General features: G+C 36.0%; 1 protein-coding gene across 4 annotated transcripts in view; it reads right to left on the bottom strand.

Annotated features, from left to right (window-relative positions):
* ARAP2 (ArfGAP with RhoGAP domain, ankyrin repeat and PH domain 2) overlaps positions 1–14,657 on the bottom strand; it is a 119,836-nt gene that overhangs the window by 49,845 nt on the left and 55,334 nt on the right. For all 4 annotated transcript variants that reach the window (XM_010710307.4, XM_010710306.4, XM_010710308.4 and 1 more), the window contains exons 13-17: positions 14,070–14,252; positions 11,610–11,784; positions 7,446–7,580; positions 2,750–2,894; positions 339–441 (exon numbers count right to left, since the gene is read on the bottom strand). In XM_010710307.4, coding sequence (XP_010708609.1) covers positions 339–441; positions 2,750–2,894; positions 7,446–7,580; positions 11,610–11,784; positions 14,070–14,252 — 741 coding nt within the window. The remainder of the gene's footprint in view (positions 1–338; positions 442–2,749; positions 2,895–7,445; positions 7,581–11,609; positions 11,785–14,069; positions 14,253–14,657) is intronic.

Genomic DNA, 14,657 nt, shown 5'->3' with positions numbered 1-14,657 from the left:
ATGGTCTTCTGGACTCTTTCTGGGAGATTCTTGTCTTTAGTGAAATCGGGAGTCCAGAAGTGGATACAATATTCTAAATGTGATCTCATAAAGACAGAGTAGAGGCAGAGGATCACATCCCTCAATCTGCTAGCCACTCTCTTTTTAATGTACCCAAGGATACCATTGGCCTTCTTGGTCACAAGGGCACACTGCTGACTCACAGCCAGCCTGTTATCCACCAGCACCCCTTGTATTCATCAAGAACAGCTTCTCAGAGGATTTTAAGCTATCAAAGCCATTTTATTAGTTGTGCAAAGGCTCTAGACCTAACTGGAAAAGATGATTATCAGTATTACCTTAGCTATTGCCCAAGTCCATTTTCTTTGTGAATATGCAGTTTCAGCTCCAAACAGAAAAACACGCTCTGACATTAAATAGATTTCAAAGGTAAAGATGTCCCTAAAGCAAGCAAGAGGAAAAAGGTAGCAGCATTTAGTCTTCATAACAGGAGACATACACAAACTCAATTCCTCTACTGTTCCATTGTCACATACCTATGGAACAGAATCAATTTCTCCTCCAATCTTACAAATACAACCAAGATAATTAACAAGATTATGTGTCTAAAGGCTACTCCATAACATTTTTTTCAGCAATTCTGGAATCAATAAAAATGTTTTAATACAGCCATTAAAATTCAGAGGCAATACTTCATTTTTTAAATTGCATGCAATCTCAGCAAGTACGCCAATGTAATGGTTTCAAAACATCCAAGTTTAAGCAGATCAAGGCACTGAATAGAAAGTTTTAAACAACTTGTCACAGAATCAGTAATGTCGGTTGACATGTTCTTCTAGATATCATTTGTTCTAGTCTCCTGATGTAAGTGGGACTACCACTAATTATAAACCAAACCAGCAATAGCTTTGTCTAGCCAAGCACTGAAAACCTTCAAGAATGGAGACTCTCTTGTTTCTTTTGGCGAACTGTTTCTCTTTGTCACCAACTTCCTCATGAAGAGGCTTTTCCTATCATTCACCAAAAGTTCCAGGGATGACATATGCAGCAACTGACAGTCCTTGTACCACTTGCTTCCACTAATACCAGAACCAGTTTGGTTCTGTCATGTTTATGACTAGTCCTTGAAGGTACTGTACTCTTAAAAAAAAAAAAAAAAAATTAAAATCTATTTAAGTGGATCGACCCTGCTTTTTCAATTTCAACTGTCAAATATTTAACTTTAAAAAAAAAAAAAAAAAAAAAAGCAGTCCATTTGAAGTCAGGAATTTGAAAAGCAATGTTTTGAAGATCTTTATTTATGTTGAAGACTGACCCTAAGGTTTGCCATTTTAGTGTGATTTTCTGTATGACCACGTTCTAGAATCCAAAAAGATTAAGTATGCTATCTCCTTACAGTACTGGAGACTGAGGATTGCCTAAATCTGGAAAACTGAACATGGATCAGTTATTTCATCCTCAATGAGTACTGCACAAATTGTAAGTAAGGACTTCGTTGTAACTAACAGAATAGCCATTTTAAGAACAGAATATTTCACTACAGAAAAATATCAAACTTAGGGAAGCTTCTCCTATAACGCTACCCAATCTCAGATAAAACACATAAGGAGATTAGTCATTCCCTTGAAGTATTCTGCCAATAAGTTTTTAATTTAGGTAATATTCTGAAGCAGAACCATTTGCAGATGTTGCAAGAAATATATTATATTCCATGTCAGAAAAAAAAATAAAAATAGTATTTTTTGTTTTTTTCCAGATACCATAAGGCTAGTAGATTAGTGAAGACTATTTCCATTATATTTCATTGTATTTTGAGCCATCATTTTTTTTTTTTTTTTTCCACTCTTTCCTTTCTGGACACATTTTGTAGTGGGTAAGGCTCTTTCTTTCCTTTATACTTTCTAGAAACTTAATGAACAGACTGTCTTTCTTTCTTTCTTTTTTTTTTTTTTTTTCTCCAGACATTTCTGCTTTGAAGCTACAAATACCACAGTATTATACCATACAAAAATCTTGTTATTTTACAACAATACACACAGACACAGAAATTTCAAAAGAAGTTTTATGGATTTTTTAGACAGATCCAAAGTACAGACTGAAGTGTTTGTTTCAACAAACACATTATCTGAAAGAAATCAACAATCACTGTGATGCAACTCAGACTTAGATGAATCTCTATGTGAGGTTTTAATATACCGAGTGGACGTGTAAGAGTTATAAGAGAAAAGTAAGACAAAGAAAAGTAAGACAAAGAAAACTAACTCAGCGTTCAACAGTTACACTGTTGTCCTCAACTACAGAATAAGGAACAGGATTCAAAGGTTGACAGATCAAAACTAAAAAGATTATGGAGAACTCTAATTAAATGTGTTATTATCAGAAACAAGCAGAGCAGAAGTTTTGACTTGAGGTCAGTCCTAGAAATAGAAATGAGTGTTAACTTTTCAGTTTATCATGCCATCTTTTAAGTGCTAAGAACATGCATTTCAGTTTTAGTAAGAAATAGACATATCTAATTTATGCTATCTTTTAAAAATTACCCTAATATTTTCATTATATAAATTAAAAAAAAAAAAAAAACACCAAGCACAAATATCACTTATTACTTACTTCTTGAAGGCAATATAAAATAATTCAGCTTTATTTCAAAATTGCATGTTCAAAATTCAGGAACAAAATGATAGGCACTGAAACCCATAATAGAATTTTGGAAATGTTTATTTGCTGAATTATTAACTTTGGAACATACCCTCTGTTTAAAAAGTAATCCGAACTGTGCACTACAAGACAGATAACTTCGTTGATGTCAAGCATACCATTAGGAGTGGTAGCTTTATCATTTTCATAGTAGCTGAGAAAGCCACTTTCCAAAGTGCACCATCTTTTGTTGCAATCTGTAGTTAAAGAAATAATAGATAAGTCAGTTGGTTTTATAAGAAACAAATTACCTCCTTCTGCAGAAGTTGCCTTACAGGACGCATAGCTCTGTTGTAACATTAGTACGTTTATGTTGAAATCTCAGTTTCATTGAGCAAAGTGAGCAAAGAATTCAAGGTTTGAGTCGATAGATACTATTTTAACATAGAGAAAATCTAGCATATGGTAGTTTAAGAAAATATTTTTAAATATTATACTACAAAACCTAAAAAGTGTCATACATGACAGAAATTACATCCATCGTACACTATGAAGAAAACGAAGACGCTATGTTATTTAACATTGTCAAAAATATTTTTCAAACATATGCTCTATTTCAAACAATAGAGTAAGATGTCAAACTGAAGAAGAAACAAACTAATTGAACAACCTTTTCAAGATACATCTGCAGCTGAACTCAATTCTCTTCTATCACTGGGCCAAGTGTCACATAATAATGAAATTGTACAGAATTTATTCCTAAATACTGGGGTAGATAAATGGAAATATCATAGACAAGTGGTAGCTACAGCTGCTTCAGGATTGCATGTTCATATTAGAATGTGTCTAAGATCTCTATTGTTATTCTTACATGTACATGGCAAGGTTAAATTCAATCAAGCAACACTGTGGTTAACAGAATGCTAATTACTCAATGCTTTCAACATGTGATAATACACAGATGATGAGCAAGTCTGGTATTTCACCCAATTCATTTTTTATGTTATTTTCTATGAGTCATACGTATTTTTAGAAGTATCTGGATATTGTTTTATTATCTTTTACTGAATATCGTGCTAGTTTCTATCTAAATAGGCATTTGAATACATAAGAACAAGGTATTTGAAGGCATATAGGTTTACAGGAGCTGAGCATAACACTTGAAGAGTTTATTTTCCTCTATTCCCTACCCCAAAGTGTGCCCATTCTACAAAATGGCTCACTGCTTCAACACTGACTAAACTATTACAATCTTCAAGAATAACTTTAGAATACTATGGCTTTTAACAGAACTCCATTAAAACTTTTTCATGAAAAACAAAAGCAGAAAAATTAAACTCAGATCAAACACCTTATCTTTATTTTATGATATAATGGATTAGAATAGCAGCAACGAGCTTTCTTCCTGCTGATCATCAACAGGTGTTAACTATAAATAACTTTCTCCCCCAAAATATACTGTGTTTCCAGGGGACTGGAGCACCTCCCCTTCAAAGACAGGCTGAGGGAGCTGGGCTTGTTCAGCTGGAGAAAAGAAGGCTGGGGGGTGACCTCATTGCAGCCTTTCAGCACCTAAAAGGAGCCTACAAACAAGGAGGGAATTAACTCCTTGAAAGGGTAAAGAACTGCAGGACAAGGGGAAATGGTATGAAGTTGAAGGAGGGAAGATTTAGGTTGGATGTCAGGGGGAAATTCTTTACAAAGAGAGTGGTGAGGAGCTGGAACAGGCTGCCCAGAGAGGTTGTGGATGCCCCGTCCCTGGAGGTGTTCAAGGCAAGGTTGGATAGGGCCCTGGGCAACCTGGTCTAGTATTAAATATGGAGGTTGATGGCCCTGCATGTGGCAGGGGAGTTGGAGATTCATGATCCTTGAGGTCCCTTCCAACTGGGGCCATTCTGTGATTCTGTGATTCAGCTGCTGTACCTAGCATTTATAAAAGCTGGGTTCAATTCACAGCACTGAATGAGTTTTTGTGTGCTGAGCCTGCAGAAAGAAACTCAAGAGGATACTGCAAGTTGCCTGTGTTGACAAAGAAAGCACTTAAATATTCAGCCCTTGTCACCAAAGGCAAGCCTGTCAAACTGACTCAGAAGGAAATTTTGAACTTAAAACACTAATTTAATATTTAGAGAGATCAAATTGATTCTGGCTGAAAGCCCTTTCAACAAATTACAATTAAAAGTCCACTCTTTGGTAGGGCCCAAAAATTAGACAAGTAATCTAATCCCCAGTTAGGAGCAAGTGATCCAAGTGATCTCTCTCTAGCCCAGTTCAGTGTTCAGTTCGCAACAAATCACAGCTGCTTCAGCTGATGGGCTCCTTTCTATAACACTGAACAGATGGAACTTTTTTTGGGGGGGGTGGGGGAAGAGGTGGTAATTTCTCATTTGAATATCTACTGGCCAAAGAGAGAACTCGAACTTTATCTCTTACACATTTTTTTATAACCATCAAATTATTTCCTAAAGATAATAAGTAATAAAATTTCAAGTAATAATATGTAGTTTATGTTTGTATACAAAATGTATACGAATGCGTATATATAAACACACATATCTACTCCCAACAATATGGGATATGCACATTGCAGATTATTTCATGTTAATCAGATTCTATAAAGGTAAAACAGCCCTTGGATGAAATAAAATCAAGCCAATGGGGAAAAAAGATTGCAGGTTTTATGTTGTAAATTGTTCTTATAAAGTCATAATACTTCTTACACATGGCTGAAGAATATTAGAACCCTCAGGTAAGAGCAGTTTCTAATTCAAAACTGTAATTTTTAGTTGTTGTTGTTAGCCTTATTAAAGTGCTAAATGAGCTGATAAGTAATAGTGTACATGGTCTGAAAGCTATTTCATTTCTGAAGACTGACAAAATTCCATTCTTTCTTAATATTTTATGTTATCCTGCTAGTGATGCTGACTCCTGCACTCCTACAGCATCTCCCCAGCAAGCACAATGGAAGACATTCTGTGAGCATTTATAGATACTCTTAAATCTGTATCTACTTACAAACTTAAACTGCACTTCTAATATTCTACTGTTTGAAAAGACACCAGCAGCATTACCTTGTACCTACTTTTTGCTCTTCCCAGTACTGTTTTTCCCAGTTTGTTGTTTTTAAATGACAAAAGCTTATGTATAACCATGCCTGCTCAAAAAGTAATGCTTCCTATCCTACTATGTTGGCCCATGAGAGGCAGATGTTGGTGATATGGCAGTAAAGCTTGAACCTTCCCACCAATTTAACATTACATTAAATTTTTTTGCCATTTGACAGATGGCAGTATTGGGGAGCAATCTGACAAAATGGTGTCTGACACAGAACTGCATATGAAGCAAATATATGGCACTGAATTCTTCCATGCTAATAAAATGGCATCCATTGACATGATGAAAGATGAACTGCAGGGGCAACATTTTCCTAACAACAATGTTTTGTAGTTGAGAATTGGCGCCATCAAAAAGTATTGTGCTCTTTGTATCTGTTGTAGTTTCCACATATTTTTTAATATTATTTTCACAGCCACCTATGTGTGTATATATATATATATATATATACACATGTATATGTATATATGTATAATCACATACATATGATTATGCACACGCTGCAGTGAATACAAGAGGTTGGTGGTTAACTCCTTTCTTCCCTGAATTAACTCAGACCAGTTTCAGAGCAATCCACAAGAAAGTCCTGTTCAGCAGCAGCCCAGGGCTCCAATGACTGTTTGAATGCCTTGGCTGAGAATTAGTTCTGATGACCAGCCAATACTTTTGACTATTAGGACCAACAGTAACAGGTAAATACACTTTTGAAGTATCTAAGTAGGAGTTGTGTGTGAGTCTAATCACCACTAAGGATCATAAAAACATAAAACCATCAGAATATGGATATTGGCACACAGAAACTTTAATCAAGATTTTCTTAGGAATAAGTTTAAATCAGGAACCATATTTTAAAAACAGACAATCTGTTTATTTAGATGCAAGAAAAATAAATTTAATTTAAATTTAATTTAAAAAGGGGGAAATTAATTTAAAAAGGGGGAAATTAATTTAAAAAGGGGGAAATTAATTTAAAAAGGGGGAAATTAATTTAAAAAGGGAAAAAAATAATTTAAAAAGGGAAAAAAAATAATTTAAAAAGGGAAAAAATTAATTTAAAAAGGGAAAAAATTAATTTAAAAAGGGAAAAAATTAATTTAAAAAGGGAAAAAATTAATTTAAAAAGGGAAAAAATTACCTGTCACTCTGTCTCTCTTAATAATAGTCTTATAAGAATATGATTGTTGATGATATCTACTATGCTAAAGCACAAATTTCCAAGCCACAAAGCTTAATATGTTATATTTTATTTATTATTATTTAATATTTGCACATTTCCACTTGGGATCCTTTTTGAAATTTGCAAGCTTGAGCTATATCCCAGTCATTCATTTGAACATACTGAAAATTTAGGAATGCTTTTGAGATTATTTCAGGAATATTATAATTTCAAATGGAAAATACTTTTGTCAGCTAGCAGCATCCTCCTAGGTATAATTAAAGTGAGAAGTATTTGTAAATATTTATTTATCAATAATTGTTGTTAAATAATTATTCACTAGTTTAATTTCCTCTGTCAATCACTGAACAAAGACATTTTCTTTATCTCACAGAAGTCCGTGAAATCAAAAGAGTATATGCTACGTCAAAGACATTTTATCTTTTTTAAAGTAATGCAAGATGTTGAAAAGTACCAAATTAATCTATATTGTGCATATTCATGTATTATTCAAATACATAAAGTACAAGTGAAATACCTTCTTTTAATTTCTTCTCTGTAAGAAGCTTGGTTGAATTAGAAGAAACTTTGTATAGAAATTCACATAGAAAAGTGGAATGCGAAGAATCTTCAGAGAAGCCGCTTTCAAAACTGGTATCAAAGTTTGGGAAATCTATTAAAAGACAAAGGAGTAAACAAAATATAGAACTTCCTCTACTATCAGTTATAACTGCTTCTGCATGCACCTGCATAACTACAGATACACAGTTGCTCCATAAGCTCCTTACTTCAGAACAGATGCATATTGTAATTTTTCTATTTTTATAATGAAAGGAAAACTATTACATATTCATCAAAAATAGTTTACTTCAGTTACCACATTGCCATTGTCTACCACTGCTTGTCAACATAACCTGAATATGGTTTTCTAGCATACCATGATAGATTTCACACCTTATTGTAACATACTTGAACAGGAGGGAACTGTTTCTCTTCTGGGCTTGTCTAGAAGTTCACCACAAACAGATTCAGAGAATCACTGGGATTCTACTATAACATCCTTTCTCTGAAGAGGAGGAACAAACACCAGCTCCAGCACACAGCAATACTACCTTGGCTAAAAGATTGCAAGTAGATAAGACAAAGTCAAAAGAAGCAAACTTCTTTCTATAGTCTTAGGGCAATTCCACGGCTTAACTAGGGAAAAAAAAAAAAAAACAACAAAACAACCACACATACAGAAAAAACAACAACAACAACCATCCCAAAACCCACCATACCTGCATGTTTGCAAGGTGAATAGTGATTGAGCTCAATGACCTAGGAAAAAAAATGCCTGGCATTTCTGACAAAATTCAGGCTCAAGGTACCTCATTTGCTCTGGGAAGCTCCAAGTTCTTCCAAGATTTCTCACTGTGAAAGTATGCTCCTTCCTACCTTCAATCTCCTCCTCTAGTATGGCTTTTACACCTAAGATCTTATTCAGGTCTGATAACACTGTTCTGTATAATACTATTAATAACTATCAACCAATCATCTTAACCCATAAACAGTGAGCTGCCTGAGAGCCCCTAATAACAAGGCTGCATGTGACCTTCTAGTTTCTGCTAAATATCGTGATTCTTAAGTGACAAAAGTTTCAGGGTGGATTAGGTAGAATATTTACTTTACTAGAGATAATTTATTGAAAGGTTCTCCTCTTGAGAGGAGGCAAGCCGCCAGGGTAGACTGTGGTAGATAATCCATTCTATGATAGTTCCCTAAGAAATATAAGATCCAAAAACCCAATTGTTAACAAATAGGAAATCCTGGTATCCTAAAAAAGAAACAACATGGAGTGTGGAGTGGTGTGGAGGTACCATGGCCAACCCCTGCAATCATCCTGCAGGAATGGGGATACTATTCAAACTGATTAACTATCTTCACAACTGTGCCTGGGAAGATCGTGGAGCAGTTCTCCTCTTTACCATGTTAAAGCACATGCAAGATGAAGAGGTGATCCAAGACAGTCAGCAAGGCTCCACCAAGGGCAGATCTTGTCTGGTGTTCCTTCTATCACAGACTGACGGCATCAGTGGACAGGAGGACAATGGATGTCATCTACCTGCACAGCTTCTGACATGGTCCTTCACTACATCCTTTCTCTAAATTGGAGAGGTAAGGATTTGAAAGATGGTCTTGTTCGGTGGATTAAGAACTGGTTGGCTGGTCACAGCCAAAGGGTGGTGATCAATGGTTCTATGTTTAGGCAGATGCTGGTCACAACTGGTGCCCCCCAAGCTCTGGTCTTGGGACCAATGCTCTTCAGCATCTTTATCAGCGATATAGACAACGGAATCAAGTGCACCCTCAACAAGTTTGCAGACAACATCAAGTTGAGCGGTGCAGTCAATACACTGGAGGGAAGAGAAGCCATCCAGAGGAACTTGGACAGGCTGGAGAAGTGGGGTTTTGTGAACCTAATGAGATTCAACAAGGCTAAGTGTTGTTGTGTTTGGGCCAGGACAATCCCAGGTATTCATACAAACTGGGGGAAGATCTCTTTCAGAGCAGCCCTACAGTAAAGGACTTGGGAGTCCTGGTGAACAAGAAGCTGGACATGAGCCAGCAGTGTGCACTTGCAGCCTGGGAGGCCAACTACATCCTCAACTGCATTAAAAGATGAGTGGCCAGCAGGGAGAGGGAGGTGATTGCCCCCCTCCACTCGGGCTTGTGGAGTACTGCATCCAGGCCTGGAGCCCTCAATACAAGAAAGATGCATAGGTCTTGGAACAAGTCCAGACGAGGACCACTAAGATGATCGGGGGCTGGAGCACCTCTCCTATAAGGAAAAGTTGAGTGAACTGGGCTTGTTTAGCTTGCAGAAGAGAAGGCTCCAGGGAGACCTCATTATGGCCTTCTAACATTTGAAGGGAGCATATAAACAGGAGGGGCAACGACTGTTTACAAGGGTGGATAGGATAAGGAGAAATGGTTTTAAACTGAGACAGGGGAGATTTAGGTTGAATATTAGGAGACAGTTTTTCACCAGACAGTGGTGACGCACTGAAACAGGTTGCCCAAGGAGGATTGTAGATGCCCCGTCCCTGGAAGCATTCAAGACCAGGCTGGATGTCGCTCTGGGCAGCCTGGTCTAGTTGTTGGCAACCAGCCACTAGACCCCCCCACACACACACACCATGGGGTTGAAACTAGATGATCATTGAGGTCCTTTTCAACCCAGACCATTCTATGATTCTATGATCTTGTTTTCCCAAGCCAGTCTTGAGCTATCAGTTTTCCACCTTTCCGTCAAAAACATGTCATGCAGTATAAAAATGGCTTAAGAGAGGAGGAATTTGGGGGAAACTATCATCACAGACAAGTCAGGAGGACACCACTGGATTCTAGGTTTCTCACTCAGCAGATTGAGCCTCTCTTCCTACTTCCTTGTAGGGATGCCTATTGGATAAGATTCTCACACTCTGTTATCCCAAGTGTTTCCCTCAGGAAACTTGGAAATCTTTATAGAGCTTTTCCATGGTTTAATGCATTTGTGGCTGGCTGTATTATTTCTATTCTTGTGGTTAATCTCACACACTTTGCACAAAATAATTTTATCTCTGGCAATCCAAAAGAATCTGTTGTTTTGATGAACTGCACTATTCAATAACCTAGCCATAGGAGTTCTCACTGGGCATGGTCAAACTCCTCAAGACTGATTGTGAGAACCCGTTTAAAAGTGACAAGGCTAATTGGGCAGTGAGCTGCTTGTGAATACATAATTGTGGAAGTTCATGCATTGAATGCAACCAGACATACAGCACCAAATTGGGCATAGCTCAGAATCTAAGTTCAGCTTTCTCAATACCCTCTGATATCTGAGAAGAAGCTGGAACACAACACAGTCTATTTTCTGCTAAACTTCTCTGCCTTTTTCATCTACTAAACATCCACTAAAAAAGAATTTTAGTTCAGCCTATCAAGTGCTACTTCGCAGTTTCATGAGACAATGGAAAGTATGTCCAAAGTTCCTGCTGGATTAGCATAACTAATTTTTTTTGGTACAAATCCGTGTTTGAACATTCAGCCCCAGACTACTGGAAGGTACTGGAAAATCTTTTAAAAAGGGAAGTCCAGGCACATCCATACCAAAAATTGATTGTATGGGTACCAAAAACTTATTCACTAGAACTATATTTTAAGAATATTTCAAGTGCCTGGAAAAAGTTATTGAGATCAGATCTGGTGACATCCAAGGTCAATGTTTATTGCGTGCTCCATGCTATAACTGCAGTTATGACCTGAAAAAGGGTAGTTTTCTAGGATAGATTCTACTACAGGCTAAAGAGGAGAGTTGTAGGACTGTGCACAGTAAAGGCAGACATCAATGTAAATAACTTGTAAGAAAAAAAAAGCCTGATACTTTTTTTTATTATTCTATGTACCTGTTCTTCTTGTTAAAGCTTAATAATACAAAACAGATGATGTTTTTCTGCTGTATTATAAGCATATTAGGGTATAAATCACTGTAGACTATCATCTTTTGAAGAACTGAAGTTGATGTCCAAGTAAAATGTAAGTAACATACACAATTTACATATGCAGTCTGCTAAAATACAATTCACATCATGTTGCCTCCTCCCCTACACCATTATTGTTCAACTCGACACCATTCTTTTTCTAATTTTTTCCCTGTTTGCTCAGGGAGAAAATATCTTACCTGAGAACTTATTATGGTAGAGAAATTCCATTTGCAGTCTTTGTCCAGCTTTCTTAGCTAATAAGTATGGAGTACTGTAAACAGGATCACCAGTAGCACACATTACATCAGCCCCACTGAACAGCAGCATCAGAGTTTCTAGCACATCTTGCTTAACTACAGCAGCACACAGGGCCTTACCATGCAGAAGGAAAATAAGTAGTATGTTTAAAAATAGAAAGTTATAGGCAACAAATACTTGTTATTTAGGTACAAATTCTTTCACATTTAATATAGATCGTCCTCATTTTCTACTTTCATAAACATTGGGAATCAGCAGAAATCATGAATTATGGTCTAAATCTACAAAAAGAACAGCAACAAAGAAGAAAAACACCACCCCAAGTCTTGTAAACTTTTGCTGGCACTTGTTTCCCTAGGGCATGCTAATATGAATTAATACAACTGTGGGAACAATTATTTGTTTATATGAAAAATCCTCTCTCTCTCCTCATTTTTCTTCACGCACTAAACTACTAAGGAAAACTACTTATTCCACACACCTCAAAAGTTCAACCAAAGAGACTAGATTTAATCCTTGAACGCTATTAGGAGAAAGCAGGCTGAAATCATGGGTAGTTTTTCAAAGTCAAGGTCACAGTCAGTAAAGCTATCATTCCTTAAGGTATCTTTATACTTGCTGATCTTCAAGATTTAAAGATTTCATCATATCCTAGAACATAAAGTTCTTTTTCCTATGCATGAAGACAGAAAAACTTAAATCTTTTTTTTTCCTTCTGAGATGTTCCAAAACCTTAAAACCAGCAGTACTTTTGCAATTACAGCAACCTACTCAATAAAAATTTCTACAATTTAAAATTTATTTCAATTACTTTGCTAATGGATGAACTTTTCTGAAATTATTAAAGACAGACCTCACTCAAAATAAAAATGTTCTAAAATTCCAATACTCTAATAAACACATAGTACTTAGTAGGCAAAAAGTAATATGGCAAACAGTTCAGTAGAAGTTCTGTAATTACTTGTGGTGACTACTTCTTACATGGTAATTTCATTTCTCTATAGAAAATTCCATCATTACATTTCCCAGTAGTTAAATAATGAAATAGACACACACCAAAAAAGACTTAAGAAAAAAAAACAAGCTTGTGAACCACAAAGAGATATTTCTACTTCCTGTAGTCAGGAGTTACAGTGTGAAAGTCTTGAATAAATGCAATTAATAAGTTAATAATAATAATCAATCCAAATGTTTTATTTTTTGAAGACAAATAGTTCCCCATAAAGGCTAAAAATATTTCCTGATTACCATGAAATACAGAAAACCTGAATTCAAAATATACAGAGAGATGGTTATATATTTTGACTAGATGCTTTTCAAAGGTGGCAGTATTTTAAATACCTTTGCTTTGACTTCTTATATATAATAACTCCACAAACAGGTTTTTACCACAATACTTTTTTTTTTTTTTTTTTTTTTTTTTAAATGTGAGACATCTCTAGTTCATAGTGTCATAGAATCCTTAGAGTTGGAAGGGACCTCTGAAGGCCATCTAGTCCAACTCCCCTGCAATGAACAGGAACACAGTTAAAATCAGCTTGCTCGGGGCCTGATCCAGCCTTGCCTTGAAAGTCTCCATGGATAGGGTATCAATCACTACACTAGGTAACGTGTTTTAGTGCCTCACCACTTTCACTAGTTCAAAGAATAACTTTCAAATGATATCGCCTCCCCACAGTCTCTGTATATTCTAAGACAATTTCACTAGTATGTAATTGAATGAATTAGCTCTGTAAAACACGTGCATTTTTAAACTCCCCCGTAGTCAAAAACCTTAAGCAGTCATGACTGAGATCAGTAGACAGTACAAGTCAGTCAAATGGACAAAAAGCTATGCACAAGTGATAATTAGCATTTTCCACTTTATAACTGTAGGGAATTTACTTGTGTTATTTGTGCAAAAAGAAACATCAGAACTCACATTTTTCATCATTTCATTAATTATTTCATTTCCAATTAACTACAAGCCACTATGAAAGATGCATGAGCTCCTGCTGATAACACCGAACCATCTAACATATTGGAATGATAGATGTCAGACATAATACATTAAAAAACGTTAAGAAGGAATCTAAAGAACTGTAGTGGGAATTTTCATCACTGAAGTGCACATTTGGAAAAGAAATAGAGATGTATATTTATTGATCACTCTGGAGTATTTATTACAGGTACAACATAAGTACCATAATCTTCAACAAACAAACTGGAAAAGTTATAAGTGACAGAAGGACTCCTGCAAAGGCTTGCCTAGTTATTCCCTAGGAGTTATTCAGCTCTGTGAAGCTTGACCCTCAGGGTTTTGAATTTGTTTCCTCAGCAGGTTAACAGGATGACTAAAATGCACACACATAAAATTCAGTACAAAACTTATGGTAAGAGCTTATTCATTCTGATGTTACCTTATTCAATTGTTCTTTGGTTTTGTAGGGAAAAGGTGCTTTCCTGAATTTTCTCTCTTTGTATTTTTGTGTAATGAATGCAATCCTTTTTTCTGCAGGGGCATCCATGTGCAGCTCTTCATCTGGAGGAAGATTTCCTGCCCAAAAAGTGTTTGCTCTCTTATTCCCAATGATGATAAAGAGCTGAGTGAAGTTAAAGAGAAAACAAATATCATGAATGACTCTAAATAGTTTTCAGGTGCTATAAATGAAGGAAAAAAAATTGAAAAAGAGCAAATTGCCTGCATAAGATTAAATGGAAGCCTTTCCCAGTTACTATGTCAATCTATAAATTAGTAATAAAGCCCATGTCATAATTTTCCAGCAATAGGTACTACAATTCACAAAGCTAACCAGTTACAGTGCTTCAATAAATATTAGAAAATGCCAGTAGAATGTTAGAGAAGACTAGCACTTTTTTAAAAAGAAAATACCAATAACTCAACTCGCTTTAGAAGCATCACTTCTAAACAGTCCAAACACCTAACTTGGTAGTGAGTTTCCCTTCTTCCCTAATATTGTGCATCATGACAACTCTCCAGAAACATT

This window comes from Meleagris gallopavo, chromosome 4 (assembly GCF_905368555.1).
Source record: "Meleagris gallopavo chromosome 4, MGAL_WU_HG_1.1, whole genome shotgun sequence".
Lineage (NCBI taxonomy): Eukaryota > Metazoa > Chordata > Aves > Galliformes > Phasianidae > Meleagris > Meleagris gallopavo.
Note: the sequence above shows the minus strand (reverse complement) of the source record. Positions and strands in the feature narration are given on the sequence as shown.